General features: G+C 44.5%; 1 protein-coding gene across 1 annotated transcript in view; it reads left to right on the plus strand.

Moving 5' to 3' along the window:
• Positions 1–27,170, plus strand: part of arhgef9a (Cdc42 guanine nucleotide exchange factor (GEF) 9a) — a 222,333-nt gene that overhangs the window by 41,907 nt on the left and 153,256 nt on the right. Inside the window, exon 2 of the mRNA XM_041196400.1 lies at positions 2,407–2,586. Within this exon, the coding sequence (XP_041052334.1) occupies positions 2,407–2,586 (180 nt within the window). The remainder of the gene's footprint in view (positions 1–2,406; positions 2,587–27,170) is intronic.

The following is a 27,170-nucleotide window of genomic DNA, read 5'->3' on the forward strand; positions in this document are numbered from 1 at the left end:
GCCCTCAGTTTCAAGAGCTGCCTTGGCACCACGTTTCTGTTAGCCTCATCCTCTATATCCGGACGTGGCTCTGCTGCCCCTTGCTCATGAAGGTTTGCATCCTCCCTCTGGTGAGCCTGACACTGCAATCACAATCGTCTTTGTCTTCTCTTGTGCCTGTATGCGAGAATGCAGGCAGCAACAATCCAATATCCATCTTCCTAACATTTCCCTCTCTGTGGCATCAATGAGAAAAAAATGTGTCAGCATGAGCCTCCAAAGCTCCAATTTCTATATGTTTCTATTGTGTGACTGTGGGTTTAAGAACTTGGATCCAGTGATGGCACCTATTCAACACTGAAATTCTGGCCAGTGCAAGGAATGGTTGATGGTACACCTTCCCCTCCTTCCCCCCTCTGCACCCAGCTTGACATGAGCGGCAGTTATGTGATTGGTTTGTCTGGGTGATGGGATCCTCGATCACTGCACTATCATACTACACTCTGTGATACTCGTGAGGTCTAATGTTCATTGAGGAACTGTGATTATTGGATGAGGATGACTTCTCATACGTGAACCTGCCAGCACTAAGACTGTGAGCTCCTGCTTTAAAAACACATCTGGCATTTGTCCAGTCCCCTAAATGGTCCAGTTCTCATTATCACTGTGGGCAGTTGGCACTCTAAGAACAAGGGGTTAAAGAAAGGGGTTCTATTACTGCCGGTTATTAATCTCAAATTAATGTGCTTCATTGCTTTACTGTCTTGATTCCCTGCATTATCATTGAAAGGCTCCTAACATGTCTCAGATGTGCATCTATTCTCCTTAGGCAATACACAATTCACTTGGGTGCCACTTTAATCGGCCCCCCAAATGGCCCTCAGAGCCCTCAGCAGCTGAACTATTTCTCAGGTTAATTTTGTGCAGCGCCATCCCTTCAGGTTGCAAGATGGTGGTGTTAAGGCCTCACTACAACCTTGGGCCCTCCCTTGTGTGAGTGCTATGATCCCTGCCATCATCGATGGTGTGAATCATGTTCAGTTTTCCCTTCCTCCAAGAATTCTCAAGCCTTCGACTCCAAAGCTTTATGCTATTTTGATTGTGGGGGATATCCCTGTGTGACCCCCTGAATACATTGAGGCAGAGCTGCCTATGATCCATTGGCAGATTAACCTACCCCTTCTTGAGCCCTATTGCACAGTGAGCTTCTGAACCCACCCCACCCTCCCAGCAGCCAACTCCGGCCCATTTTTGAGCCAGAAAGCCACCGACTGAGGTGCCCATTACAATGACCATGCCCTACGCACAACTTGCTGGGCACAAATGACATTTTACGTACATGCCCTCCACCTCCCTTGCCTAGGAAAGGGACAGTCATTGCAAGATCAGCACTATAAAGTTAAGCCTTGTCACTCTGCCATCTTCCAATTCTGTCCCCAGCTCGCTTATGACCCTCTCTGAGACACTTATGACCCCCATTTCCTCATTCTGGCCCAGGGGACACTTCCAACCTGCACCCCCCCACCCCAGTCATGTGTCAGAGTGCATCCTTTTCCACTTTTTCCCTCCTCCTCATGGAGCCTTGCGCTGCGGACCCTTCCACAGCAGCCCAGTCTTACTGCTGTCTGGTAGGTAGAACCTTGCCTGTGAAACCCCCCCTGAGAACGATGTGCTGCTGCCTGCGAAGCATGGTGCAGAGTTGAAGTGCCACGACCACTGCATGATGAAAGGTAGGCAAACAAACCTCAAAATCACGAACGAAGCGCTGGTCGCCAGGTGTACATTGCTTAAATACCTTCGTGAAACACGTCAGTCAAATTAGAAGCTGACGTGACCTCTTGATCTAGCATGGGGGATTGATTCTGGCAAGCAGGCTTTATCATGAGTATTCATCACAGTTAAATTTATTCAAAAGGCTTTCCCAACATTGCTCATAGGGAAATGCGCTCCGCCGTTGAGGGCTGAGCTGACAATAGGACCCTGTTTTCAGCCGATGTAAAACAGATTTTTAGGCCATCGCAATATTTTCCACTCCTGCCAGTCATGACACCCATCACAGGCAGGAGTGGAAAATCCCGGCCTACATCCCTGCATGCACAGTTTAGATTTCCTCATTCTGGATTCCTTTCTAAGGAAATGCACTGAACAATTTTCTGTTGAGTGCCTCAGCCATGTATAGTTGGTTGTCTTTTTCACAAAAGGAGTCTCTTTCTTGGCAGTAATTTTATTTTCCTCTGTTGGGTTCTATTCACATTTTGTCAATTTTACCCAGTCATACATCATATAATTATCTAGTCAATCAACTGCCAAATGGAGTGTGATCATATACCAAAGATTGTGTGTGAGATGGCTCATCTTCATTTGTAATGATAATAACCTTAATCTCTGGTGTTTTTTCTTTCTCCCCTTTTCTGTGTTTATTTTTAGCTGATCAGTGGCGGTTACATTGTCAGTGCTGAGGCAGTATGGGATCACGTCACAATGGCCGACCGTGAGTTGGCATTCAAAGCGGGGGACGTTATTAAAGTCCTCGATGCCTCTAATAAGGATTGGTGGTGGGGACAGATCGATGATGAAGAAGGTTGGTTTCCGGCCAGTTTTGTGAGGGTAAGTGAAGGAGAAAAGGATATTTTCCATTTATGGTTGATTGCAGCTTTCACGGAAAATTAATCACTACAGTGGCACAAACTGACATTTTGTGAACAGAACTGAAAATCTAAAAGAGATAAAGAAAAACACTGCAAACGTTGAAATCGTGAAATAAGAACATAAAATGCTGGAAATACACAGCAGGACTGTTAACATCTGTAAAGAGAAAGGATTTTTTTTTAAAGAAAATATTTTAGGTGGAGATGTTTTGTCAATTATACTGAAGGGTCTATATCCCAAATTTTAGCCTTTCTATTGTGTTCACAAATGCTCAATAATTTTAGTTTTTATCTCTGAAAGCTAAGATCTGAAAATAGCATACCTGTATTGTCATGATACAAAACAATGAATGTATCTTGAAACTAATCAAATGTTTAGGCTTTCTAGTTGCCTTCCTCTGCAAGTGTACATGAGCAGTCAAGACCAATGCTCTTTGTTTATCCTCTGTCCCCAACTGCTGTGCACCTGAATTAAATTTATGTTCAGTGATGCATGACGAGGTTTATTTCATTGACCAAATGTAGCTATCATTTTGTTGTTTAATATATTGTCCAGTGATTAGAAGCAGTCAATATCAATTCCCAACTGACTGAATGAATGAAAACAGATTAAACTGTTGTCCACTCCAAAACCTTACTATTTATGCTGCTGTAGAAACTGGCCACAAATGGATGCCTGTCACTGGATGCACTGCACAGGCTGCCTTTGTCATTTTTTTGGGTTACAATGGCTATTGCTAGCAGTACAATAGAGAACTGAAAAGTGCATTGAATGTAATTCAATGAGGCTGTCACACAGATAGACCTGAGTTTGTCTAAAGTACCCATTTGGACCTGAATGTTTGGGGCTTGATGTGCAAACTGTGTTAATGGCATGCTACTGTATTTACTTCCATGCCTTCCAACTACATTCTGCTCTTTATATATCTTGCAAATTGAAGTGAAGGCCAAACAATTTCAGTCTTGCAGATCAATAGATGTAGAACAATGATCCAAGGAAAATACAACACTGTACAATAGTATACTAACATAAAGAGGTAGTCTCCGCAGAGCTATTTTGCATGATTTCTGCTGTAGATACTGGGCTAAATGGGTTATTCACATGTCTTTCATCTCTGGGATTTGGAGTCAAGTCCAGCCCAGACTGAAAGGATAATGTGAAATGTGTTTCTAAGGTATAGGTGTGCGTGACAAAACTGCCGATAATAGGTAGCTAAGTTTTGCTTACAAAATAAATGGCTGCTATATAAATAGAAAACTATCAGGAGCATGTGCTTTCTTGGGTTTGAAAAATTTGATGGGATAGTTTTATTCTGTAACTAAACATGCTGTGTTAATTAGGGAGTTATACAGCTGTTACATCAGAAATAGTGGTATTTCAGCATTGTTACAAATTAAATGTAACAGAAAGGATGGTTTATCTATTAACGAGATATAGAAGCAACAGCTTCAGAAATTGTCCTATATCAGTGAGTATTAGTGGGATCCCAAGATGCTTCAAAGCAAGTAAGTGTTGTGTGGTTTATTTGGGTGGCCATATTTACAATCATATTTAATTTGATTGGATTTACTATTTGAATACAACTATTGAATAAAAAAGACTAACAACTGGGACTAGCAAATGTATTTTACTTTACAGGGGCAAAAGTACTTCATATGAGGGAAGAAATTATCTCTCTGTTGGATTTAATTTTCTCTTATAATGCACAGCTGAATGAATTAAATCCCCCTGTTTTTAGTTGTTAAGCTGAAACGTAAATGGTTAAGCAATACGTTAAACCAATGTGTTTCTAATTCCCTGTATTAAACAGAACAAAATATGCATTTATCAAATGACTCATTTTTTCTTAAAGATGGACATTTTCTTTCGTAGACTTAAACTGGCTTTCAAAATTTTACAGAAGAGAACCATTTTTTTAAGTTCAGGAACAAAAGCATAAATAAGGAAGTAGAGTTTAGATGATGCTAAAGTTGAATTTTGAAATTCTGAAGGTTGTAAAGAAACTATAAAAATGTGCAGACCCCAACTGTTTCAAAAATTACAGGGTCAATCTGATGAACTGAATGAAAAAAGTGGTGGTCAGCTTCCAAAGTGTTTGGTTCAAGCTTGATCCCCAATCTGTGTTGAGTTAATTGATTTTGGTGAAGTGTCTAGACTATTATTGTCTCCATTTCTTATGGTAAAATGAGTGATTAATGCTTTCCTTCACTATCCAGAATCCATGGTAGGAATGTGCATTATAAAAAGAAAATGCTGGAAATACTCTACTCAGCAGGTTAAGCAGCATGTGTGGAAAGAGAAACAGAGTTAATGACCTGGATTTTCATCGAGTCGAGATGACTCAGGAGCCCTTTAAAAATGGAGGGCAGGTCTTGATCCTGGGATTCCTAGCCCCATTCCCGGCTGTCTGATTTTCTGGAGTGCCTCTAAAGAGTGCGGGCTGCTTCTTGTCGGAAGTCCGTGTCCGGCACTCCCAACCTGGCTGGCTCCATTGCACAAATAGGCATGTCCTACTCCTCTGCAATTTTCATGGAGTCAGGCCAGGCAGGGATTTTTTGGCCCCTCCATAGTGGAACACGCCATGGGGGATGCAGCAGGCCAGGCAAAAGTCCATTGACTTTTGGAGGGACCAGAAGATTGCGGCGGTGTGCAAGGTTGTAAAATCCCAGCCCAGGTTTTTAAGTGTTGTGGTTCATGGCCCCTTGGAGGAGGCGTGTACCCTAGTCTGCACGAGGGGACATTCTAAAAGGTGAGTTTAAAAGGTCCCCCTCATGCCCCCTGCGCCAAGCGCTACCCATGTATCCACTCCCTAGAGTCTGGCTGTCCATAAAAAATGGACATTTTTTTTGCAGATGGTTCATTGTTGATAAATGGAATTGTACTCTAGCAAGGAGTTGCAATTTTGGGAGAAGAGGAGGTATGGGGAGGAAATTAGCAGAAAAGGGAGGGGAATAAAAATAGTTACATGATACTATAGTATCGATAAAGGCCATTACAAGTTGACAGATAAAGTAACAGCATTTGTAATGGTTATAAAAACATGTTGAAAATAAAAGCTGCTGTCGATTAACATGTTATTCACTTTAAGAAAGCATTCAAAGTTGCTAACAATTGCTTAAGTCAGCTTTTATGATTATCCCTTGCTAACAAGCTGCCATTTTTTGTACAACACACATCCATTATGGACTAAAAATAGCTCCCGATTTCACCATCTGTAATACAATCCTCTACATGTTGTTTCTGATCATGAATCTGATTATTTTGGTGATATATAAAATTTTTAAAATGGAATCATTAAAAATCAGACAGGCCTCTGATTGATGTTACACAAGAATGTGAGCTCAGAAATGCAGACTAATATAATGAGTCAATGACACAAGACAGCTTTGTGAGATTAGTAAACTCCAATGTAGACAAGCTTGAATTTTGGTGAGGGTATACATAGTAAAGGAAAAGGTGCAGTGTGGGACCTCATGACAATATCTTTTCATTTTGTGAATTCCCTTAAAACTGTCTTATCATCTAACAGTGACCTGCTCATAAAGAACTGATATGTAAATAATAAAATAACAAAAGAAAACTCATTAAGAACTTGTTAACCTTAGTGCTTTTCTCAACTGAGAGAATTGTAAGAGGATGAGGTTGTCTAGTCAGACCTGATGTTAATTTACTCTCAGATGTAAAGCTGCTCAAGGGGATAATTCTTCTTCTACTTATAAAATTAAAGAAGAAAATATTGAGTAAACTGTCATAATGAACCGATGTTAGTACAGTTAATTCACACACCCAGGAAACCACAGCTTCAAGTCCCTGCAGGCAAGTCAGTCACTGCCTGAGATTTTTCATTCCAGGCCTAAGTCCTAAATGTTCCCTGTTGCGGAGCCCGGTGGGAATTCACGCCAAATTGTGCAATGCTGGGCTCATTAATTTAGCAGCAGAGGTTTCCCGATGTATTGCGTGGCAGGGCAGGCTGGATGGCATGCGCCCCGCCATCATATCCGGTTGCCCTATCCAGCATCAACTTCTTTGTTGCAAATCCACCACGTAAGTAGGAGATGGCCCGCCAATCCCAGGGAGCTCTGGCCCCAGATTCAGCGACACTCCCCTCGATGTGCTGGTCAATACAGCGGAGGCCAGGAGGGGCGTCCTGTACCCCAAGGGTGAAAGGAGGAGGCCGAGCCATGTGACGAACCCTCCGTTGGAGGAAGTCGCCAGGGTGGTTAGTGCCCACGTCCTCCACTGCATGGGCTCACTGCTCTGGAGAATGCTTTACCAGAACCCTTGTGGACAACCTGCAGTGCATCAATCATATGGCACACTCTCCAGGGGGTTATTTGTAAGAGTGGAAGCTTGAGAAAGATACATGAAACCCAATAGCTCTCAACCCCATCTTTCTTTGCACAGGAAAAGTTGCAGCACAACAGGATGGCAAGAGAAAGAGAGAGATGGGTGGGGCTCGCCTGAACTGAGGAACTTTACAGAGTTTGGGGAGTGGGCAGCCCAGCTGGCAGGTTGGGAGGATGGGTCGGGGGGGGGGTGGGGGGGTGGTGACCAGACCAAGCCTGCACAAATGAAGAGATTGGCGGGTGGCCTCCATCCAATAAGGATCCATGCAGAAAGTAATCACATAAAAACCCAAGGGTCATGCATGCCTCCATGTTGGAGGCAGCTCAAGCAGTCACTTGCTCTCTTCCCTCTCACATACAGCGGAAGACCAGAAAAGGAAGCCCTGTCCAGCAGTACCTCCAGCCCACAGAGGACTGACTACATTATGGGGGAGGAAGAAAGTGCACGTGTAGAGGCATCACAGCAGTTGCCTGCATCCTCCACCAGCCCAGAGACACACACTTCGGTGGATACAAAATCTAGTTCAGGCAGGGCCTCACATTCTGGTGGTCACTGTATGGACAGGTGAGCACAGCAGCAGGAGGCAGGGTCAGCCGAGCTCACTGGTACTCGGTGGACTGCTGGGGAAGAGGCATCTGCGATGTCCATGCTGGATGATGAGCCTCTGGGATCGGCCCTGCCCAAGATGCTGGAGATGCTGTGAGAGGCAGGGGAACGTCAGACAGAGGAGGCTGAGGCCCTCAACAGAGTGGCACGTGAGGCGGAGGTCCATCCACCTGCTGTCTGGTGAAGTGGTGCCAACATGTGCGCACGTGGAGGTCTTCATGGGGAGGATGGTGAACACTATGGACAACATCGAACAATGGAATGCCAAGTTTCTGATGGAGATGTGTGCAGACCTGCACTCCATTGTTGTAGCCATGGATAAGAACTTGCTGTTACTATGTGAGAGGTGGACTGGGCACCTCAAAATCCCCCCAATTGCCCCTTCTCCTCAAGGAGTCAGGCAGGGGTTATCAAGTACCCAAAGGGAGGAGGAGCAGCTGATGGACACCCCAGGACCTCTACACAGGACTCTGAGGGTGTCCGGTCCTTCGGAATCCCCCTTGTTTGTGACCCCTTCAGCTTCTTCCTCTGTGGCTGCAGAAGGAGCAGCTGCCCCACAGCAGGACAGCCAAAGTAAGCCTGGCCCTCTAGGCCTTGGGTCTCCACAGGATGGCAGCCAAGGTCAACCAAGCCTATACAGCAAACTGGTCAGCAGGCTGCCTTCAGCCCTGCTATGGACGTCAGTGGAGCACCTAGAAGTGGTAAGGAATGATAGATTAAGAAGTTATAATTTGACATGTGGTTGCACAGGTGCATTATGACTGTTAGTGTTCTGACACTTTTGTAAATAAGATTACACTTGCACTTTAATGAAGTTTGATTTGACTTAATTACGATTCATAGTCCTTAAGCCTGTGCGCAACCATCACCCTACATTCCCCACCCTACCACCCTCAGGGGTACACCCCAGGCTGGGTCTACTTCCCCTAGAATCATGTGCAGGCAGGCAAAGATCTTTGCTAGGGCCCTTGTGAGGCCTGTGCAAGAAGCCTTCCACGCACGCTGAGCCTTTGCCCTTCATGCACTCATCTGTTGAAGTGCCTTAGCATTGTCAGTACTATGTGCTGGGATTCCCCTTTAGTGGTCTAGTTGAGCTGGCCAGTTGACACTGGCCCATGTCCATTCACACCTGTTTGCACTCCCATGCCCATTCATACCTGTGTGCACTCCCATGTTATTCCACCCATTCCCGATGACCCAACTCCCATGCTGCATCTCTAGATCTCCACCTCGAGGCTCTAGATAGTTGCATGCAGCCATGGTGTGTGTGACTTTTCAGGTAGAGCTCAACACCTTCCACTATCCCATGTGACCCACACCCTCCACCCCATAACCATTGACACCCACAGGTGCGACATCCCCATAGTCACTGTACAACACTTTCCCATCACCCACCATCCCATGCAGGTGAATGCCCATGTCCCCGACCTTCCTGAGGAGCCCACCCTTGTGACAATAGTCATGCGCCCCTCATCTTGCCCACCCCCAGAATCTGGTTTTACTTCTGTGTCCCCCCAACAACCCTCAGCGTCCCTTTACCTGTCATTGTAGGATCCTCACCCACCCACTCTACTGATTCCCACTGCCCCCTTTAACCTCAACATCTCTTCCTATCAACAATTCCCTCAGTATGCTCCCCAGGACTCATTAGTTGACACTGTGGACCCCTCCCACCCTCTACTCCCCAATGCCGTTTCACACCTGCACACCCCTCCAAGTTGGTTCACACTTGTACACACCCCCATGCTCATTCACACCTGCACACACCCTCATGCCTGTTCACATCTGTACACGCCCCAACCGCCACCCCACCCCATGCCTGTTCACATCTGCACACCCCTCCACCACCACCCCTGCCCTGCATTCCACCACGGCCCTTCCCGCACTCCCACTCCATAAGCTACCTCATCCTTTCCACAACCCCAGGAGCATCTTTCCCTTTCCCCTACCACTGCTAACCTCCCCTGCTCCCCTTTAGGCCTCTACACCTGCCCCATCTCTTCATTCCTCTCCTCCCCATCTAATCCCACACCCCCCAGCACAGACTGTCATTGCCCAACAGTACCTCATGCAGCTGACCACTTGCAGTGTGTGAAGATCCACATCCTGAAAGGCCCTACACCACAATGATCCACACGGCAGATGCTTCACCCACTGCTGCATGTGGTGTTGCAGGGCCCACACTGTTGCTGGAAACCTCCACCTTCCATCCTGCAAGCTGCCCAGGCCTCCTTCCAGGTGAGTCCTGGCATGACCATGCCATGTTGGTTTGGATGTGTTCCGAGTCGGCGTGATATCCCACTGGCAGCATGGATAATTGGATGGGGGGAGGGGGTGCAATTCGATCGGAGCTTCATCTGCTTCCCATTAACGGGATGCAAAGTGTCTTCACGCCTGCCTGCTGTGACAGGCGGAAGCATGTATTCCCATCGTCATTTTACACTGGTGGAAAAGCGATTTTTCAGCTCCCACCAAATTGTTCTCTCCACCCGCCATCAAACCCACTGCTGTTGGGACTGGAAAATGCCGGCCATTGCCTGCAAATTTAACCTCGCCTGGCTCTATAGAATTGCAGCTTGACATGAAGCATTTAAGATGCTGGTGTATTTTCTTTGCTGGGTAACACTACACTTTTAGCATATTATAGCATTTACGTAGAAATTTCTGCTGAGCATTAACATATATTGTTACTATCAGCCACATAAATTGCTCTTAACACATTGACTGATAAAGCCATGCACTTTCATAAATAATGTAAATGCTCGCTGTGCCTTAACTATGCCTTTATCTTACTTTTATGCCCAGCATTTAACATAACTGCAGTTGATATTAGAGAACTATGAATCTTTTTCTGCAACCCAGTCCATACACACAATTCTTTACACTCGTTGGAACTAACCATTTTCAGCTGCCACATCAATGACCTTCCTTCCATCATAAGGTCAGAAGTGGGGATGTTCACCGATGATTGCTCAATGTTCAGCACCATTCGTGATTCCTCAGATACTGAGACAGTCCATGCACAAATGCAGCAAGATCGGGACAATATCCAAGCTTGAGCTGACAAATGGCAAGTAATATTTGTGCCACACAAGTGCCAGGCAATAACCATCTCCAACAAAGGAGAATCTAACCATCGCCCCTTGACTTTCAATGGTATTACCATTGCTGACTACCCCACTATCAACATCCTGAGGGTTACCCTTGACCAGAAACTGAACTGGAGTAGCCATATAAATACAACGGCTACAACAGCAGGTCAGAGGCTAGGAATTCTGCGGTGAGTAACTTAACTCCTGACTCCCCAAAGCCTGTCCGCCATCTACGAGGCACAAGTCAGGAGTTTGATGGAATACTCCCCACTTGCTTGGATGAGCGCAGCTCCCACAACACTCAAGAAGCTTGACACCGTCCAGGACAAAGCAGCTCGCTTGATTGGCACCACATCCACAAACATTCACTCCCTCCACCACCAATGAACAGTGGCAGCAGTGTGTACCATCTACAAGATGCACTGCAGGAATTCACCAAGGCTCCTTAGGCAGCAGCTTCCAAACCCAAGACCATTACCATCTTTCTAGACAAAGGCAGCAGATACATGGGAACACCACCATCTGGAAGTTCTTCTCCAAACCACTCATCACACTGACTTGGAAATATATTGCTGTTCCTTCACTGTCGCTGGTTCAAAATCCTGGAACTCCCTTCCTAACAGCTGTGGGTGTACCTACACCACATGGACTGCAGTGGTTCAAGAAGGCGGCTCACCACAACCTTATCAAGGGCAATTAGGGTTGGGCAATAAATGCTGGCCTAGCCAACGATGCCCATGTCGTGTAAATGAATTTTTAAAGAAGTATTTTGATCCCAGCAACCCAGTGGAATGCCTGATTCCCTTAAGGTTAAAGCATTTAGTATACACATAGCTGCTTATCATGGCGCCTCTCCCATTTGTTATACCTTTATAAAAGTGAAGTTTAGATTCTTATTCCTCTGGCTCCAGATCCAAGCTCTGAATTAATTTAGATGGTGAGCTCTCTCAAAACCTATTTACTGTTTCTGGCAATTTAACCTTTAGTCTGTTGAGAAAGTAGGCATTTCATAAGGCCCCGATTTTCTGACATGGACTCTCAACAAGTATGGCTTTCCACTGGAGAAGCAAAATCACCCTTTTAGTGGGACCAAAATAATAGATAAACAGATAGAGTGGGAGGGAAGTTTATGAACAAATATGACACTTGGTCTCTGAGTGGAGGGTGCTTGATGGACAAAATTGTTCTTTTACCGCTTTCCTTAGTTCTGATGAAGAGTCATTCGGACTCAAAATGTTAACTGTATTCCTCTCCGCAGATACTGTCAGACCTGTTGTGTTTTTCCAGGTATTTTTGTTTTTGTTCTGGGTTTTCTTATATTCTAATGAGCTACTATGACATGGTTGATAAAGACACTGCTACAGCAGTAAACTGTACAGACAGGAAGGTAATAATCAGTGCTGAGTTATGTGATCTTACCAGAAACAGTAATTGAGAAGGGATAAATCAGAAATCCAAAGTTGCCAAACAATGTCTTCTGCTGAAAAGTGCTAATGTGTGGACATCAGATGAGGAACCAATCACGTATTGATTTGAAGTCGTCAATGATTCAATAACCTGCTGGCAATCGCTGCCTAGTCTCTTATATAAAGAATGTGGCAACTTGAGCAAGGTACTAGCACTTGTGCGTGCAATCAGCAAATGAACTTCAATATAGATAAATGTTAGGTAATACATTTTAGTAGGAAGAGAAAGGAGGTCTCGTACTTTTTGGAAAATATTGTTTAAATGGAGTAGAGGAACAGATGGGTCTGGGGGTGCAGATAAATAGATCACTAAAAGCAGCGATGCAATTAATAAGGCCGTTAAGAAAGCAAACACAGTGCAGTGGTTCATTTGTAGAGGGATAGAATTGAAAAGCAGAGAAGTTATGCTAAGCTTGTTCAGAACCTTTGTTAGGCCACACATGGAGCAATGTGAATAGCTCTGGGGCCGGACTTTTGTCTCCCAATGGAAATATGAATTAGGTTGCAAAACACTGGACTTAGTTCTATTTTTCTGAGAAAACAAATTTCCTCTGTCTTCCTGAGCCCATGTAATTTTTGTGTGGCCTTTTGGTGGGTCAGGAAGGCTTTGGATGCAAAATGCACACTTCTAATTATGAGATCCTTATTGTGAGGACCACAGGAAAATTGTATTTCCTTTCTGTATGCTACTTTTGTGTGTAGTTGTGGGTTTTGAAAGCCCTTTAAAAAATGAATCACCTTGGGCAGTTCATGACCACTGAGGGAAGACTGCAGAGGAGTCAGAAACATTCTGAAAGGTAAGTGCAAAATGTTTCCACACCTTCAAATGTCACAATTAGATGCTGTATTGTAATGTAAATGTGTTTTAATGCATTGATTGATCAAAGGGCTCTGCTCTGCAAAGGTAAATTAACTATTACATTCATCAGCATTGTGTAAGTGTTGACCTGCATTACGATATTTTTTCCATTCGAAAAGGTACAGTAATGCATTCAAAAATATGGAAAATGTGTTGGTAAACTCTGTTTGTCAAATTTGGCACTGGGACTTATTTGTGCAGATAGCCCTGACTGAAAAAATCATCCTCCTCCTTTTGGAAGGTAAGAAAAATTCTGAACGTCTGTTCTCCTCCATTGATTGACAGGCAATCTGCTTTTAATGGAGAAGACAATGTTCTTTCAATTTCAGGCTCTTGCAGTTCCAATAATATTTTGATATCTGTGGCCATTATGAATGTGTGACTGAGTTCCAAAAAACTATTGAAGCATTCAGTTCTGTTGACACAGTTGTTTAGGGGAATGACTGGCAGCTTTGTGAGGCTGTAATAACATGTTCAGCCTTTGGGTGGTTTCAGAGTGCATGGTTGTTTGTTTACACAATTTAATGGCCACTTAAAGGATTAACCTATTTTTCAATGGGGCAGTTTTTTTGCAGCATCAATGACAGACCTTTGAATGAAAGTTTTATTACATTGTCACAGGGTTTTATTTTACCCCTGCATTTAAAATAATCCCTATTTCTATTGCATGGCCCCTGAGGACTTTACACAGTGGACACTGGGTGATTGACTATGGAGGATACATTGGGGGGCAAGGAGATAGCATGGAGGATCTGGGAGGCATGGATGGCATGGAGGCTCTGAGGGGACATGGAGGTGGCATGGGGATCCGAGTGTGCATGGGTTAGCATGGGTATCTGAGGGTCATGGAGGTGACATGGGGGATCTGAAGGGGCATGTAGTGGCATTGGTGATCTGACGGGGCACAGGGTGGAATAGGGAGTGGGGGGAGATGTGGGAGGGGTGAAGGGTGAAGTTTAGGGGGCCTTTAAACAATGTTGAGACCTGGGCTGCGCTGTTGGAGAACAGAGGTGAGCCTTCTAACCAGCCCACCTCTGCACTCACTCCTCCCGCACTCCATCGTGGCTTGCAAACTGCACTGTGAGCCCAAACCCTGAGTGAAGAAACAAAAGTCCCAGGCAAAGTCATGCATGGGTTAGGCATGCAGCTCAGAAGCCGGAAAAGTGCGTAAATTGTGTTTTCCCGAACCACATGAAAATCCGGACCCCAGTATTCATATTATAAAAAGGATAAAGATGCACTGGATATGGTACAAAATAAATTTACTAGAATGATAACTGAACTGAGAGATTAGTTATCAGGAAAGATTGAACAAGCTGTGGTTCATTTTTCTCGAAAAGAGAAGCCTGAAAGGGTGACCTGATAAGAGGCCTTCAAGACAATGGATGGATTTGATAGGCTGGATGTAAAGCAGATGTTTCCACTTGTGGTTAAAATAAGAACAAAAGACTATAAATATAAGATAGTCACTAACAAATTAAGAATTCAGGAGAAGCCCCTTTGTCCAGAGTGATTGAAATGTGCAACTCCCTACTTCAGTAAGTATTTGAGGCAAATAGCAGAGATGCATTCAAGGAGGAGCTAGATAAGCACATGAGCAAAATAAAAGATTAGGATATATTGATGAGGTTAGTTGAAGAGGGTTTTGATGAGGCTCATTGGACTTGTTGGGCCAAATGGCTTTTCTCTGTGCTTTGTAATTATATCTTGTCAACAGCTAACATCTTCAAGAGATGATCAAAGTCCTGCAAACTGATGTGCCTGTATCCCTTGACTGCATGTTGCCATTAACCAAAAGATTGAACCAAAATGTTTTGACACTCAAGTACTCAACCCATAGAGCTACAATTCATAGAAGGTATCCTCACTCTACTAGCCTCAAAAGTACTCTCTCAGTGGATTTAGCAGAGCAGATGGAGGCTGTTGTTGCTCATTTAGGGGTCCATGAGGTGACCATGACTGATGATTCTTGAGTGCTTGAACCTAAGAAGACCAACTGAATGCTGCTGCATTTTGGCTGCTGCTGATTTTTGGGCACCATTCTGGGTATTGATCAAGGGGCTAATGAAAGATCAAGCATGCTCTTATGAGAAGCCAACACATGTCAATTCTCACTGCACCTCTGCCATACTAATGGAGTCAGACTCATCGCTTCCACTGAAGTGCGGGAGAACAAATCGCAGTGGACAAGTAAGTCACCTGTTTTCCTATTCCACCAATTTGTCTAAGGTCTGTCTATCCAAGGTAAACCACAAATTTAAGCCGAGAGTCAGCATTGCAGCCATTTGAGCTCCCACCAAAGCTGAGAATTGTGCAGACATGGGCTGGGATTTTCCATCCCCATGGCAATCCCACCCAAAGTCAGCAGAGCTTTGGCTGGTCTGTCAAATTTTCTGGTCCACCCACGATGATTCCTGCCATAGGTGGGACTGGAAAATCTGGGCCTATAGACTTCTGTTGTGAGAGCTCGGCTACACCATTTCTGGAGATGGTCACACTCTCCAAGCTAGAGTGCTGAAGCCATGTAAGATGACACCACTCAGGCTGGAAGCAGACTCCTTTATACCTTCAGCCATGTTGATTAAATTCCTTGGCAGGGGATCCAATATTTGGTATAACTGGTTGTATGAGGCAAGCAATTTTCTCCTCATTGCTGGGATCTTGTTGTCCACAGTTCTTTTTCCTCAGATCAGCTTTGAGAGGACCTCACCTACCTGTGAGCTGTCTTCTGGACTGTCCCTTGCAGCACTAGTACTAGATGCATTAACCCTTGCAGACCCCTTAACCTCATACTGTAAAGCAACTGTGATGCCAATCTCTATGCTGGTGACTGGGGAGTGATGCAATATATGATGGTGCTTCCTCAGAAGGATTCTCTTCCTCTGAGGTGTCTTTGTCTGGAGGTTCTGGGTGTTAAGAAAGACCCAGAGGAAAGAGACAAGATTTAGGATGCTGCACAAATGGAATACACACATGGCCGAAGCCATGTATCAAAATGTAATTTGACATAGTGGAGTTGACTGCATTTTCCAGTGCTTAATGAAGGGTTACAAATAATGTCAGATACTCTTATAAGTGAAGCCTTCAGACTCAAAATTGCTGATGCACACAGCCCAGGAAACCTCACAAATTTCTATGGTTTGCATGGCTTGTTGCTTCAGCCTCCTCAGGCTTATGAGATTATTTGGTTCTTCCTCAGTCTTGTTGCTCTCATGATTATTGTACATCATTTGGAGAGGAGAGAGTTAGCGAGTAGCTACTGAAAGGAGTATGTAGCTGTGTAGGATTTGTGCTGTGAGTGTATATGCTGAGATGGAGAAGAAACAAGACACAAGAAAGATGAGGGGGGGTGTTGATTGAGAAACAAATGTGCGGAATGTCAAGTGAGGAAGGAATCCCGAGAGATTTTACAAAGATGACCAGGTGAGCAGGGAGTGGTGTTAATGTTTGGATGTGAAGGGAACAAGGAAAAAGTGAATGTATTTTAGTAATGGAAATGAAAGGTGTGTAGTATGTCCTTGTGCTGGGTGGTGAAGTAAGTGATGGAGGGAAGGGAATTGTTGATAGTGATGGAGCAATGGGGTGAAGGACTGCTACCATGCATTCTAGAGAGAGGAAGGTAAATGAAGAGCAGTACTCACCCTTACTGCTCTAGTGAGGTAATTGAAGCATTTCCTGCACTGTATCCAGGTCCTGTGGGATGACAATTTTGGGGTTGTGGATGTCTGAAATCTCTCTCCATGTTGGAAGCCAGAGTGTTTGGGGACTGTCTTGGCAATTCTGGCAAAGTGGAGTTCACCTCACCTCTTCCAGAAGCATATCTAGGGAGGCTTCTGAGGACTGTGATGCACACTTCCTACTCATTTCTCAGAATATTCTTCTTCCAGCACCTTGCAAACAAAACAATCTACAAGGGAATGCAACCTCGCTTTAAGAGGTGAATTCTTGTTTTAAACAGATTTCTTGCTGACCCATTGCAGTCAGCATGGCTTCATGAAGGGGAAATCATGCCTGACAAATTTATTAGAATTCTTTGAGGAGGTAACTAGCAGCATAGATGAAGGGGAACCAGTAAATGAAATATATTTAGATTTCCAAAAGGCCTTTGATAAGGTACCACACATAAGGCTACTTAATAAGATAAGAGCCCATGGTGTTGGGAGTAGCATATTAGCATGGATAGTGGATTGGCTAACTAATAGAAGACAGAGAGTTGGGATAAGTGGGGCATTTTCAGGATGGCAACCTGTAATTAGTGGAGTGGCACAGGGATCAGTACTGGGTGCTCAATTATTTATAATGCATATTAGATGAGGGAAGTGAATGTACTATCGCCAGATTTGCAGATGATACAAATATAGGTGGGAAGGCAAGTGGTGAAGATGACACGAGGAGTCTACAGAGGGATATAGGCAGGTTAAATGAGTGGGCAAAAAAGTGGCTGATGGAATATAATGTGGGAAAATGTGAGGTTATGCCCTTTGGCAGGAAGAATAGAGGAGCTGAATATTATTTAAATGGAGAAAGACTGCAGAAGGCTACATTACAGAGGGATTTGGGAGTCCTTGTGCATGAATCCCAAAAAGCTAATATATAAGTTCAACAGGTAATAGGGTGGCAAATGGAATGTTGGCCTTTATTTCAAGGGGAATGGAGTATAAAAATAGGGTAGGGAAGTCTTGCTAAAACTATACAAGGCACTAGTTAGACTACACTGTGAACAATTTTGGTCCCCTTATCTAAGGAAAGACATACTGGCATTGGAGGCAGTCCAGAGAAGGTTCACTAGGTTGATCCTGGGTAGGGAGAGATTTTCTTAAGAGGAGAGGTTGAGTAGTTTGGGCCTGTGCTCATTGGAATTTAGAAGAATGAGAAGTGACCTTATTAAAGTATGTAAGATTCTTAGGGGGCTTAACAGGGTAGATGCTGAGAGGTTGTTTCCCCTTGTGGGAGAGTCTAGGACCAGAGGGCATAATCTCAGAGTAAGGGGTCAACCATTTAAAACAGTGATGAGGAGGAATTTCTTCCCTGATGGTAGTTAATCTGTGGAATTCTTTACCACAGAGGGCTGTAGAAGCTGGGTCATTAAGTATATTGAAGGCAGAGCTAGACAGACTTTTAATCAGTTAAGGGAATCAAGGGTGATGGGGAAAAGGCAAGAAAGTAGAGTTGAGGATTATCAGATCAGCCATGATCTCATTGAATGGCAGAGCAGACTCGATGGGCCGAATGGCCTGCTTTTGCTCCTACATCTTATGGTCTTATTGGAAGCTACACTGCGAAAGTGGGCAGGTTTTGCCATTGGGTTGGCCAGATTCAGTGAGAATTCTATAGGTAAGATTGATAATTAGGCCCAATAATTAAAACTACTCTACCATTGCAGCAAAGAAACAGATTCAGAGGCTCAAATTTTTCCAGCTCATCACACCATAGAGCGGGATCTTCTGGTACCGCCAATGTGAACAAAGATTTCAATGGCTTGCAGGCCCTGCCGTGGGGGGTTGGGGGGGGCGGCGGTTGGAAAATTCCGGCCTCTGAGTCTGTCTCTTTGCTGCAGTGAGTGAGTTTTAAACTGAAACTAAACTGCATCTGCCAAAACCTGGCTGAGGGTGCCACACTCCTGGGATGCCAGTGTGTCAATTTAGCACACAATCATTGTCTAGATCCTAACGATGCCCAGAGCTTGGTTATAACAACATAAAGTGACTTAAAGCAAAAATGTCAGTGTATAAATGAGAAAGGGCACCACGGTAGCAAGCCACAGAGATTTCTGGATCATACAATATGAAAGCAATTACAGGTCCTGGAGTTGGAAGATTAATACCTGAGAGAAATGTTGAAAATAATTTCATAGTGTTATCCCAGCTGAGGTACGAATAGAATAAATTATTCTGGTCTCTGATTTGTGAATTAATTTAATTTGAGTTGTCCCTGGTTAATGGACTAATTCAATCACTTTTAATGTTAATTAACTGATCTGTTTGGCACCGTGATATCTAGCTAGTGGAATACTTTGGCTGAAATAATCATTGAGTCAATAATCAATGGATTACTCATCATTTAACCAGGAGGTTGTGTTCAGTCCTCAGCCATGACTAGCCCAAGCATTTCGAGGACTCCAGCAAGGGCAGGTTGAAAAATTGGAGCTCCCACCTCACATGCCTGAATCATCTGGCACCAAGTTTTCTGTGTCAGAATTTTTGGATCCAGGGGAAGCTGTAATGCAGGCATATACAGCTTTGCCTCAATGAACAGTTATGGAAATCAGGTCCTGTGTTTCATTTTATAATTTGGGCAGGGTTCTGCTCCCACTGTATATCCCGCCTTTGCAAACTGGGTACAAAATGGCTAGCATGCTTTACAATGTCTCTTACAGCAAGGTTGCAATTGTATCATTAAAGCTTGAAGTTTATCTTTTGCCTGGACCATTTCTGTGCTTGTTCATTGAACACCTTTCACACTTTATTTCACTTTGTACCTTTGCCTCTTTTGTTAAAATCTTCAATTTCCGAAGGCAGGCTTTCCTGGAGCCTAGGAAATTATTGTTGTAATACAATATATAGCTGACAAAGTCAGGAGGATGGGAATTCCATTGGTTGTTGCTATTGGGATTCATTTTTATGGATGAGTCCTAGATTAGGCCTCAACTGCCAATAAACGTCACCGATTCGGCGTCAAACCCACTGCATTTCTATATGTTTCCATATTAGATTGCTCAGCAGTGGGAATGCAACCCATATGCAACTTCCAAAAATTCCCCACCCTCCTGCCTCCAAACCTGCATCTGTTGGTAAGATTCAACCTATTATGTCCTGCAATTTTGTTAAAGGGGGTCAGACCAACACTGGTGGCAATTATATAAAGGCAAAATACTGTGGATGCTGGAAATCTGAAATAAAAACAGAAAATGCTGGAAAAACTCAGCAGGTTTGACAGTATCTGTGGAGGGGGAAACAGAGTTAACACTTCAAGTCTGTATAACTTCTTCAGAGCCAGTGGCAATTAACTGGACACTTGGGGAGATTGGTGATGCCACTAGGATTTTCTTGACAGTAGACTGGCTCCTTGCTGAGACCAAAGCTCAGCAGACGGCTGGAGGTAACTTTCTGGCTACAGGCTGGGGGCCATTGTAACTTCCCCCTGCCACTCCGGAGCCATAGGTATCAGAGGGTTACAGCTGCAGCCACAGGCCATCCTGTAGAGGAGCTTCCCCTCTTCACAATGGTGGCCTGTTAGCTGTGGGCACACTTGTTTTAACCAATATCTGAAGCTTTCAGAGAGCACTTCCTGCATTGGTAACGCCCACCTTTCTCGGAGGGGTTGCTGGTTATCCACAGAGTCAGGTGCCCTGGTTGACCCTTTGCCTGCCATCCCTAATCAGACAAGGCGCCTGGAGTCAGCTTGTTAACTGGGAAGGTCACGCAAGCAGGCAGGACTTCTAGGGTTGCGACTTATTCCCACCGACTCTGCCTGCCCCGTGTCAGTTGGCTGCAGGTGGGACTCCTGCCCCTAACTTGGGAGGAAGTTCTGCCTTGAGAGCTGCTGGCCAATCTGATTGGCTGGTAGCTCTCTAGTCCCTGCAGTGACAGAAGCTGCAGCGGACAGAAGAGAACTTCATGAAGACAACTGAACCCATGTCCCAGGACTGGATGGAAAGGTAAGTTTTCAGGATCTCAGGGCAGGGAGGGTAGGGAAGGCCTGGGGGGTGGATAGTGGGCAACTGGGAGAGAGGCCAGGGAGGTCTAATGGCCATGGGACCTTAAAGGGAGGCGGGTGTGGCAAAGCCCCTTCCCCCCACCTCCCTAATCCCCTTCCAGCCCAAGGCCTAAGCCCAATCATTTTTGGGCTTCCCCTACACCTGGGAAATCCTCCTGCCAACCTAAAAATTGAGGCTAGACAGAAACGGCCCTTACGTGGCCAATAATTGGCCACTTAAGGGCCTCAACTGGGGCAAGAGCGGGCAGCCCATCTGAAGCCTCGTCACCCCAGCTTAAAATTGCCGAGAGGTCAAGATGGGCAGGAACCCAGCGGGAAGCCCATTCATTCTATTTCACGCTTCCCCCCACCCCCCCCCACCCATCTAAAACCCACCAGCGGTGAAGCATGAAATTCTGGGTTTAGTGTCATCAAATGATGGTGATTCATTGCAATTATCCAAATGGAATGTTTGATTAATTGTCCTGTGACAATAATGCTTCTTGTTAATTTAATAAGCATAGCTGGTGGCTCAAAACCCATAATACAATACATGACCAATGTTGGGACCAGCAAAAGAGAACTTGAGAGAAATCACAAGGGAGTGATTAAAATCCAAGCTTGGATTTAAATCATGAAGATTGTATGAGGAGGGGAAGACTGATGAAATAAGATGTTCTACAGTTTGGAAATCCTATAAAAGGGCTCTAAAAGGAATCAGTTGGAGTGTGATAATATGCCATCCTCTTTGATGTCCTTCGCACCAGAAAGAATCCCTGTGTAATCAGGCAATTCCTCATAGGTGCCAAAATCATGGACACAGGCCCGTGAAAGCTATATGAACTCTGGGTAAATATTAAAACATTATCAGCGAGTGGGTATGTATATGATGCCATTTTTAGATTCAGTTGGACGTAAATATTATAATTTTGTGTGTACACTAGATCATGTAAAATTCTGGAAGCTGATGAGACCTTATCATTAAATCCATTTTGCTGCAAAGAAGGAACTCTTTGCATGTGTACCTGTATAAAAGAAAGTTTGCATCTATACAATGTCTTTTAACAGCCTCATGATTCCCCAAACTGCATTCATCAATAAAGTACTTTTGAAATATAGTCACTGTTTTAATTTAGGCAAAGCATCAGTCCATTTGCACAAAGCAAGGTCCCACTTTCAGCAATCAGCTAATGGCCAGATAAGCTGTTTTAATGATGTTGGTTGAGGCATAAATATTGGCTAATACAGTGGGGAGAAATCTCCTTTCCTTCTTTGAAATACTGTACTGCAATGTAAAATCTAAATTTATGTCCATCCGAGAGGAAAGACAGGGATATGGTTTAATATCTGATCTGAAAGACAGCACTCTGATATTGTAGCACTCCCAAAGACTATGCTGAACTGTCAACCTAGATTTTGCGCTTGAGGCTCTAAAGTGGATTTAACGAACCTAATACCTTCTGACTCAGAGACGAGGGTGCCACCACTGAACCATAGCCATGCAGAATAATAACTCGGGTTAACTGATCTCAGCCAGGGACTGCAGTGTCTCTGAGCAAGGGAAATAATGAAACAGCTTAGGTTCCCACTCCAGATCAATAGGCAGTGACCCCTGCTAGCAATTGCATACGTGCATTTTGGACAAGGACAGGATCAGATCCAATTGTAATGCCCTCACTGGTCAATAATGCTGAAAATGCTTGTCTCATTCTGCACATGAATAATGGCCATTTGAGTAAGAGACTGAAGAGCTGCAACAGCCCATGAAACTGTAAAGCAGCAAAAGCCACAGATTTCATTGAAGGGAGAAAATTGAAAACAGTCAGTAAGCGAGATTCACAAGTGTCAGAGAACTGAGTTTTAAGGGACAATGAGAAAAGCTGAGCATTATCAGCATTAAATAAAAACGTGCAAAGTAATATTTTATTGAAGTATTTAAGACACTAAGTGGAATAGAAAAGGTTAATCGAGCATTATTTTAAGTTAAATTACAACTGCAGGTTAAAGGTATATAAGTACAATCTGATAAAAGTCAATGAAGTACAAGGTTGATGCCAGAAGGCAGTTCTTCATAAAAAGAGTGATTAATACTGTTGTACAATGGTTTTCCAGGTAAGGTAGTGGCAGCAAAAATTGGAGGGACACATTACAACAAAAAAAAATCTTTGTACATTAGATACTGGTGATGGGAAGGGAACATAGGCATAGGCTATGCAGCCCCTCAAGCTTGCTTCGTCATTCAATGAGATCATGGCTGATCTGCAACTTAATAGCATATGCCTGCCTTTGCCACATCTCTACTAATACCTTTGGTTAACAAAAATCTATCAACCTTAGAGTTAAATTTTAACTCTATCTAGCATCAATTACCATTAGTGGTGGAGAGTTCCAAATTTCTACCACATCTTGGGTGTGGAACTGTTTCCTAATTTCACTCCTGAAAAGCCTAACTTTTAGACTATGCCCATCTAGCCCTAGACACCCGACCAGCAGAAATAATTTCTATTGACCCCATCTGTTATTCCCTAACACTCAAAAACATTTTAAATTCTAGGGAATACAGCCTAGTTAATGTAATCTCTCATTGTAATTTAACTTTTGGGACAACTTTTTCCAGTTGGTGTGTGGGGGCGGGGCCCAGTCGCCGACATGTAAAATTACGCAGGGTGAGGTCGGGCATGTGTCCCGACATCTCCTCGTGTCATTCAGACGCCAACCTCTCAATGGCCTATTGAGACCATTAAAAAAGTAATTGAAGTGATTAATGGACCTGCCCGTCCAACCTTAAGGTTGGCGGGCAGGTGAAGAGCCCATGTGGCCTTCCGGAAAAGCATCCACGGCCGGGATGAGGTTTCATGAGGGATTTAAAATTTTCAGAATTTTTAAAATAAAAGCAGTGGACATGTCCCAGCTCATGTGACAGTGTCACACGAGGGGAACATGTCAGGAACATTTTTTCTAACTTTAAAAAATTTTTATAACTTCAACCGATCTCCCTGAGGTGATACTTTGACTCAGGGAGATCTATGCACTCTTTCGCATGCATGCGTGAAAGAGTGCACTCCCGGCTCGGAACCCCCATCTCCCGCCCGCCCAGGGAGTGCTCAGCACTTCTGAGCCTTAATTGGCCAGCCCACGTAAAATGGCAGTGTAACCCCAACTGGGGGCGCTGATCAGGAACCCACCCGTCTGTGCCCGCTCCAGCAAAACCCCACCACCCCCCCCCAACCCCACCTCCAATGGGGGGAAAATGCTGCCCTTGGAGTCTAGGTATTACTCTGGTAAACCTATGCTGCATCCCCTTCGGGGACAATATATCCATCCTAAGATGGTGTAACCTGAACTGCTGACAGTGCTCCAGGTATGGTCTAACCAGGGCTTTGTATAGCTGAAGCATGACTTCTAACCCTTGTATTCCAGACCTCTGGGCAGAAAGGCCAGCATTCCATTAGTCTTTTTGATTATTTTCCGCTGTTCATGGCATTTTCATGATCTAAATATATGGACCCCCAAGTCTCTTTGGACGGTCACTGCTTCTGTCTTTTCACAGTTTAGAAAGGACTCTGTTCTATCCTTTTTTTAGCTCCAAAATGGATGACCTCACATTTGCCTACATTAAAATCCATTTGCCATAGTTTTGTCCATTCACTTAATATATTAATATCTCCTTGTAATTTTGTGCCTCTTCCTACAATGCTGCCTATCTTTGTCTATCATCTACAAATTTGGATATGTTTCTTTTTATCCTGTAATAATAATAATAACAATGGTATTTTATTCAAGAAACATGTTTGTATCAAAAAAACTCATATAAGGGCTAAGTAATCAGGTTAAAAACATGTAAACATATAACAATCATGTAGTAACAAAAATAGACATAACAAATTTGACAGGTAACAGGGAAGTGTTGAAAAGGATATTAAAAGAAAGATAAAATTTAATTAAAATGATAATAAAATTACAAACCAACACATCATTCCTACATTAAAGGCGCTGAAGTACATATAAATTTAATCATTTACGTGCTTTAGTGAGGACCCAAACCATGTAAGCAATAAAATTACATCAATACCTTTCCATCCTGCATCAGTTGAATTTAGTCTAACTTCTGGAGTTGCCTTGATTGCTCTGGGCATGGTGGGGGCGACCAGTTCTGAAACACGGTAGATTACATAAGAGATTTTCCTAACTTAGTAAAAAAGCGGGGCAGTAACTTCCGACTAGTGTTGTAAAGTGCTGGCCCGCAGAAATTAGAAGAAATAAATGCACTCTTACCTGGTCTTGAAAATTACACTGACACTTCCGTTCACCGGAGCTGCTTGGGGCCTGCATCAAAAGACCCCTCACAAGTTCCAGGAAATCTAAATCCAGGAGGCATGCCCCTTTTTGTACAGCACTTGCTGCTGTAAAGCTGGTAAGTTTAAAGGGCCAGGGAAATTGACAGGCCAGGACGAAGGTAAGTGTCTAAGATAAGTAGATAGGATTTGGGATTGTGGGTGTTGGGTCGGGGGGTTGTTGGGGGTGTTCAGGAGGTGTTGGGGGCGCTCAGGTTGGAGGGAATGGGTATGTCTGCAGGTCGGTGGGCTGGAGGGTTGTCCGGAGGTCAGAGGTTGAAGGGGGATGGGGGGGGGGTTCTGGAGGTTTGGGCGGGGGTGGGAGAATGTGGGTGTTCGGAGGTCAAGAGTTTGGGAGTGTCCAGTGGTCTGGGGGAGTGGGGGTTGGGGGTGTCTGGAGGTTGTAGGGAGGGGTGGGGGTGTCCGGAGGTCAGGGAGGGATCCAAGGTTGGGGGCAGGAATCCAATATTGTTGGGAGGACGGGGGTGGTGAGGTTGCTGTGGGGGTGAGGTAGGGCTGTCGGAGGTCCGGGGGGATGGGGGTGGGGTGGGGGGGGCAGGGGGGGCGGTGGGAAGGGTCCTGTGAGGTTGGTCTGTGTCTTTACTATGGCTACCCAGAAGTTAGAAGAGGTTTTAATTCTTCTAACATTTTCTGGGTAGCTATTGGTATAACCCCAGCTGAACCATCTGAAGTTTGCAATTTAAATCGCATTTTTGGATGGCTCCCAGCACAGCACAATTGTCCAGAGGAAGTTAGTGTTTCTGGGCAATTGCTGTGCAAACCCTTACCTGGGAACTGGTCAGAGGGATTCCCCAGCGCATCTTTGGGGTGCCCCCTAAATCCGACACTGGGGAGCACAGAAGTTACTGGCCATTAACTCTCCCTCTTTGTAGAGTTTCAAGCTTTGTGCCATAAAAATTAAACTGTTAAATTAAATTAAATTGTTTATACATATAGTGCATTTACATAGGCAAGAATTTTCCATCCCTGTTGGCATCAGGCATCCTGATGGGCGTGGGGTGGAAGATATGGCGAGAAGGCCAAAAATCAGTTTCACACCGTTGTGAAACCAGTTTGCGATCATTTGCTCCACCCGCCAATGGTGGGCCATGTTTCCTGCCGCCACACATCGGAATCATCATTTTAATAGATTTGCATCTAATTATAAGTCCTGCTTGCAGGAAGCATTTCCCCACATCAAATTTATCGCCCACGCCATCACGGAGGTAATGGTGAGGCGGGCAAATCAGAGACCACCCCACCAGCAATCCAGCGTGTTTCCCGGGAATGCACTATTAATGAGGCAGGAAGCACTGGAAATAGGACAATATGATATGAAAACCCGCCACTGTGGCCAGCAGGTAAAACATCCTTTTTCTAGCCTGCTACCGCATTTTGTGCATACCTGGGACAATTCTGCCCATAGATTCCAATTACAAAGAGTTTGGTCCAACTAAACTCCTCACACCTTACTTCATCTAAACCTATCATTATCACCTTCTGTTGCTTTCTCCCTCGTGTGTTTACCTAGCTTCGTCTCAAAAGGAGCTATGCTATTAGACTTAACTATTCCATGGGGGGAATTTTCTCCCCATCGGGCGGACCGGTCGGGACCAGGCATGGAGCCGATCGCTGCCCACGATTGGCTGTGCGCCACCATTTTACATGGGCTGGCCAACTAAGGCCCGCCCAGTGTGACGCGCACCCAGAAGCGCTCAGCGCTACCTGTGCGGCCGGGGGGAGGAGGGAGATTCGGGGCCAGTGCTCTTTCGCGCTTGCGCGTGAAAGAGCACAGGAATCTCCCCGAGACATGGAGCTGCTTCAGGGAGATTAATTTAATAATAAAACATTGGAAAAAAAAAATAAAATTACTCAGACATGACCCCTCATGTGCCACTGTCATGAATTCTCATAAGACATTTTATTTAATTAATAAACGCTTCGTGAAACCTCATCCCGCCCGCGGATGAGGCTTTATGAAAAGAGTGAAGGCAGCTTTGGCTCTTCGCCTGCCCACCAACTTTAAGCCCTGATAATCACTTTAATTAGTTAAGTAATGACCTTAACTGGCCTTTGACAGTTCGGCGGGCATGCAGCCAATTCTAGTGCACGCCCATCGAACTGAAGATCGGAATGACGCACG

This window comes from Carcharodon carcharias, chromosome 9, assembly GCF_017639515.1.
Source record: "Carcharodon carcharias isolate sCarCar2 chromosome 9, sCarCar2.pri, whole genome shotgun sequence".
NCBI lineage: Eukaryota > Metazoa > Chordata > Chondrichthyes > Lamniformes > Lamnidae > Carcharodon > Carcharodon carcharias.